Genomic DNA, 5,964 nt, shown 5'->3' with positions numbered 1-5,964 from the left:
CAAAAAAAAGGTATTTTGCCAAATTAACTTGACAATGTTATATGGTAAACATCTTTGGAATATAATCTTTCAGTCACCAGAATGAAGTTCTGTAAGGGCTTGTCTGTCAAGCACTTTGGCTGTTACACTCTCATAACCAAAATGCTAGACTCGTCGAATGAATTCAAGTTCCAGTGACGACACAGAGCCGTTTCTTGCAGTGAAGAGGTTCACTACTGAGCTGCGCTATCTAATACAGTAGCTGCTAGCCACACTGTTTGATTTGTAGCCAGGATTTCCTTTTAGTCAAGAAAGTAGGGTAACAAATAGACAACCACCTTGAAAAAAGTTTATTAGTCTCCAAAAGGAAGGGGCACACCAGGCCACGGAGAGCCATCTGGGCAAGGACCAGCGTTGAGGAGGAAGAAAGGTGAGAGGAAAGCACGTCACAGACTTTCACTGTGGTTCCACGGAGAAGTCAGGGCAGCACGAGGGAAGTGGCTTAGAACTAGCCTGAGCAACTGTGGTGGGTTCTGGGCTATCAGCTGGTTCCTGGTTGTCCAATCTGTTTCCGGGGTGATTTCAGGCAGGGAAAATAGTGGCCTGGCCTCTACCACAAAGGAGCCTCCATCTAGTATGGAGTACAGACCTATACGGAAGGCTTACGTACTGTGCATGTGCAACCACAAGTAAGCAATGCAGGGGAAGTGAGTAACTCTCGAGTGGGATAAGCAACAACAAAAATTCTGACACCTCAGTAGGTTTTTGAAAGATGATTAAGGGTGTGGGAGTTGACAGGCAGACAGGAGGAGGCGCTGCAGGCCATGCAGAGACAGCACAGGCAAAGGCGCATGACTGGCAGAAAAGGTCTCGGAGGCCAAGTCCCACGGTATGGCTGGAATATGAAAGAGGAGAAAGAACTGCAGAAGTGAGCAGGTGCTAAATGATGAAAACCCTGTATGGGGCACAAGGTAGGAATCTGCCCAGTGCGTAATACGAAATATTTTTAATTCTTTTTATTCTACCTGGAAAACTGTGCACTTAAGAAATCATTCTGGTCTCATGCGGGACATTACAGGAAAATAAGGAAAAGCACCGAGGGTTGTGGGTGGGAGCACAAGAGGCAAGACGAGGTGTTAGAAATCCACCGAAATGGTCTAGAAGTAACTGAACTTCCACTTAGATAGCCGCGTTAAAGCAGGGAGGGCAAACATGAGCAACAGTCCCTAGCAGGACTGCCTAAAACCATGTGTGTGCGTGCTCGTTTTCTGAGGAGATGGGTTTAAGTCACTAGATCCAGGACTAGAACCGCGGTCGACTACATGGGAGTCCAACGACATAGCCATTATGCCAACTGCTGGTCCAAAGGAAAGCTTTCTCAAAGGTCAGTGTTATAACACACTGCACTTCTAAAAGGCAGATTCACATTATCTCAACAGCCTTGCTCTTGAAAATGACATAAAGACAGACAGGTTGTTTCTGCCAGATAAGAATGGTCTGTACTTAAACAGTGTATGGTGATTAAGGATCTCCGCGTGTTTTCTAAGAATGCAGAGTCATCATGAGAGTCCATTGCTTTACAAACTGCTAGATATAAACAGGGAAGCAAATACAGGCAAACTTGTTAATGTGAACTCTATTTTTTTTTTTTTGCTTTAATTTTCATAGAAGAAATTGGAAGTATTTTTTTGGTCTTCTAGACATTTTAAACCATTAACTGTTTAAAAAGCTGTCTTCCAGGTTTTTATTTCCACAGCAGTCCACATTGTAGATTCTACACTGCTCATTCTGAAAAGCCAAATGTCACTTGCAGTTACGATCTACTCTGAAAGGGAGACTTGAAAGTAGAAAATGGTCCCGGAGGTTTTCCTCCACAGTACTCCAAAACAGACCCTGCAACTGAGCTTGTTTTGAATTAAACATACTACCTCATTTTTTTCACAAAGGACTTATTACAAGTACGTACACATTTCCTAAACAGGTAAGTTATACCTTGAGAACTAAACTACAGACACACTACATCGGGATTAAGTTACACACACGCTCCTAAGATATTTATCAGAGCTGTCATTGTTCTGGCGAATCAGTCCTCACACTAAATATTTTAAAAATTTAAAGACAAGGTTAATATAATGGATTTAAGAGTTCCTAATGCCTTCAATAGGATTTAACTATTTGTGTAGAGATCTTCCAAAAAACATCCTTTTGCAATCTTCTAGCATCATACTCATCTTTGTGTACACTCCATTTACAGAAAATTGAAACTTAGATATACACAGACACAGACTGGCAGGAGAGAAATGGGATGTTCCCTTTCATGACTATTAATATTGAGCAGGTATTTAAGCACATTATTTAATATTTTTAAAAATATTTTTCAATAGGGTACATGTACTCACTGAAGAGAGACACAGAGGAAGAGTGAGAAATTAACTCATGGGGGGATGACCATGCTGCAACCCCTCCTCCTGGGTTTTGGGCCTGCACACACACGGGCCCAGAGTGATTTCCAAGTCACCAGTTTGGAACCTGGTGGTCCATATGGGAATCCACACCTTAACCATCACACCACATGCTGGCCCAATTTATGCACATTATGAAGGTAAACTGGCAAATGAGAACCCCTTTAGACCTCGCATTAATTATTTAGTGAATCCATTCGACAGTACAATTCAAAGGGGAAAAAAATGCTACCTGGTATATACTGAACTATTACCTTTCAAATTTTTAAAAACTAGAAAATTTCACATTTCTAGCTACAGGAGACTGATTAAGCCTATTATGATGTTAGACTAAAATAACATACAACTGTTAGAACAAGATGAGGATTACATTAAAATATATAAAGTACCCAAATAAATGATAAAGGAGGGGAATCAAAATTTTACATAATTGCTACAATCCTCAAAATTGACTAGTAGAATCAAAGAATTTGATCAGCTTATAATCACTGATTTGAATATAGCCTTTTTGGTATTTAATGTTATTTCTGATGGACTGATGTTTCTATTATTTATTATACAGTTATCATGCTTTCTATTCAGTTGTACGTTTTTCTACTCAACTATTAAGATCAGGAGCCCACAGGTAGAATGGTGGTTAAAGGTGCTAGGGTCCCACATGGCTGACTGTGGTTTGAGTCCCAGACCTGGCGGCCTGCTTTCTCACAAACTCTCTCTCTCTCTGGTCAATTTTTAAAAAATAATAATAAATGTAAATAAAATGATTCTAAAAGAATAAAACAAATTTACAATAACTTTTTTAAAAAGTCATAATCCAGGGCTAGCAGGTAGTACAGTGGTTAAGGTACTGAATCCTTTTTTTTTTTTTTTTTTGAGAGAGATTTTTGCTAGAGTGCATGTACTTGCTGAACAGAGAAAGACAGAAACAGAAACCAAGAAAGCACCCCCAAGAGGAGATGGGCATGCCGCAGTCCCTTCTCCTCCATTCTCTGCTCCTGACCTTGGGCATGCACACACATGTGCCTTGCACAGGCACCCAGTGTGAGTTTTAAGCCTTGATCTGAGACTCAAACCTCAGTCAACTACATAGGAATCCAGCAACGTAACCATTATGCTATCTGCTGGTCCCAAAGCACTGGACTCTCTCTCTCTCTTTTTTTTTTTTTAAGAGAGATTTCTGCGGGGCCGGCAGGTGGCATGGTGGTTAAAGACGCTGGACTCCCACATGGCCGACCATGGTTCAAGTCCTGAATCTGGTGGCTTGCTTTCTCTCTTTTTCCCTCTTTCTGTCTGTCTGATCAAACTGGAAAGTAACAATAATAATAAAGGTAAATAAAATAATTTTTAAAAAATTAAAAAAAGATTTTTGCTATAAGACACGTGAACTTGCTGGAGAGACAGAGAGACAGAAAGTGAGAAATCATACCTCTGGGGGGATGACCACACCGCAATCCCTTCTCCTCCATTCTCCTCTTGGGATCTTAGAGACACAGGCACACTCACCCAGTATGAGTTTAAGCCACCAGGACCAGAACTCGAACTGCCGTCAATTTCATGGGAGTCCAACATTATGCTATCTGCTGGTCCCCAAGGCTGGACTCTTAATTTTTTTTTTTTTGGAGAAGTTTTTGTTATAGGGCATGTGTGCTCGCCAGACAGACAGAGAGAGACAGAGAGATAGAAAGTGAGAAATCACCCTGCAGGGGGGATGGTCACGCCGCAATCCCTTCTCCTCCATTCTCCTCTTGGGATCTTGGGCACGCACGCACACGCGCCCAGCGTGAGTTTAAGCCACGGGGTCCAGGACTCCAACCGCGGTCGACTACGTGGGAGTCCAGCGACATAGCCATTATGCTAACTGCTGGTTCCCCCAAGGCTGGACTCTTAACATGACACACTGTGGTTTGAGTTTTGGACCTGACATCTTGCTTTTTCCTTCTCTCTGATGAGCACATGTGCCTTATAGCCAAATTTTAAAACTGAAAATAAAATAATTCGTTAAAAAAATCACAATCCATTTGTTAATAAGGAAATTATCTCTGACGATAACTCACGAATCTCTAGATTTAGAAGATAATGTATGTCTGTCGTGTAGTTTTCCCCAAGTAAATCTATCCACCGCCAGAATCAGGGTTTTTTTGTTTGTATCTCTGAGAGGGGTTATTACTCAAGGCACCACGTTTGTTTAGAGAAAAACACTTTATTAAAAATACATATCCAGATTGATATATAAATCGACCGGTCTATATACCTCATTCCTTACAGTGGAGCTGAAATCCAGCCCCAAAGAGCCTTCACTAATTTGGTGCTAGTTCTGCCTTGTGCCGCACACAGACAAGGCCTTATTTTTCCTCCATCAGTTGGCCAGTTGTTGTATTTTAAGTTAGCTATTACAGATTTCTAGAATGTCCCAGGTAAGGGTTGCCTCACTGGACTCCCACGTAGTCCATCGCATTTGAGTCCTGGACCTGGTGGCTCAGAACTCACACCAAGAGTATGTGTGTGCGTGCCCAAAGTCCCAGGAGGAGAAGGGATTGCAGCGTAGTCATCACCCCTTCAGGGATTTCTCACGTTGTCTCTCTGTCTCTGTCTCATCAGAGAGACCAGGTGCCCTATGGTAAAAATGGGTAAGGTGGAGGGAGGCCTGCCCAGGCCAAAGAACCCTATCTACCCCAGATTTACCTTAGTATTTGCTGCTTTTCTATCTGGTCTCTGAGTCTGGTTTACAAATATCCCCCTTACATTGTTATGCTCAGAACCCAACAAAATCTTCCAAGTGCTGACTGCACTCAGGAGAGTCTCGTCTTCCGGACCTCAAGCTCCTGAGCTGCAGGTTCTTTTTTGTAAAGGAGGGACCCTGAGTATAGAATGTTACATATATTCATTACTCATTTTCTAAGATTCAACCCACCACTCCACCCAACACGGTCTGGCTTCAAGTTACCTCAACTGCCTCCAAGATCACAGCAAGGGAGGTGACCTGAAATGCCCCAGGATAGGCCCACTCCACCCCATGGAAACGGAGGTTACTAACGTCATTACGAAAGAACAGTGCTGTCCGTGTTCCATGCACGTCTGTGTTTCTCCCCACTCCCTCCCTCCCACTCCCAGAGATAACGCCGGGTCGGGGCTATGACTTGGCGCCTCAGATAACGCGACTTACCCTGCTCAGAACGAGCCCGCGAGGGTGATGCGCAGGACGGGGGACGAGAGGCCGGCCCGCACCGACCCAGCGCCTTCTCGGCCAGAACTTGGGCTCTCGCCAGAGCCCGCCACAAGGACAAGCACGAGGACGTGGACCCCAGGACACGCAGCCCCGAGAGGCGCCGTCGCCAGCGCTGCGGCGGCGGCTCCGACCGCACGCGCCATGCCCACGGCGGTCACGTGCCCCGCCCCCTGGCCCGGGGATCGTCACACCTCGCCCCCGCCCTCGCCTGGCGGAGCGTGCAAGGATGAGGACCGCCGTTTGCGGGTGTTACCTGTGAGCCGGGCGAACCCGGTAATGCTCTCGGGGACCGGGAGC

At 44.5% G+C, this 5,964-nt stretch overlaps 1 protein-coding gene across 1 annotated transcript in view; it reads right to left on the bottom strand.

The window, feature by feature from the left end:
• The window catches only part of CISD2 (CDGSH iron sulfur domain 2), a gene marked incomplete at its 5' end in the record, with an annotated part of 11,807 nt that extends 5,843 nt beyond the window's left edge, over positions 1-5,964 (bottom strand). Inside the window, 1 exon segment of the mRNA XM_014588860.1 lies at positions 5,921-5,964. Coding sequence (XP_014444346.1) covers positions 5,921-5,964 — 44 coding nt within the window.

Source organism: Tupaia chinensis, unplaced genomic scaffold (assembly GCF_000334495.1).
Source record: "Tupaia chinensis unplaced genomic scaffold, TupChi_1.0 Scaffold000315_1, whole genome shotgun sequence".
Classification (NCBI taxonomy): Eukaryota; Metazoa; Chordata; class Mammalia; order Scandentia; family Tupaiidae; genus Tupaia; species Tupaia belangeri.
Note: the sequence above shows the minus strand (reverse complement) of the source record. Positions and strands in the feature narration are given on the sequence as shown.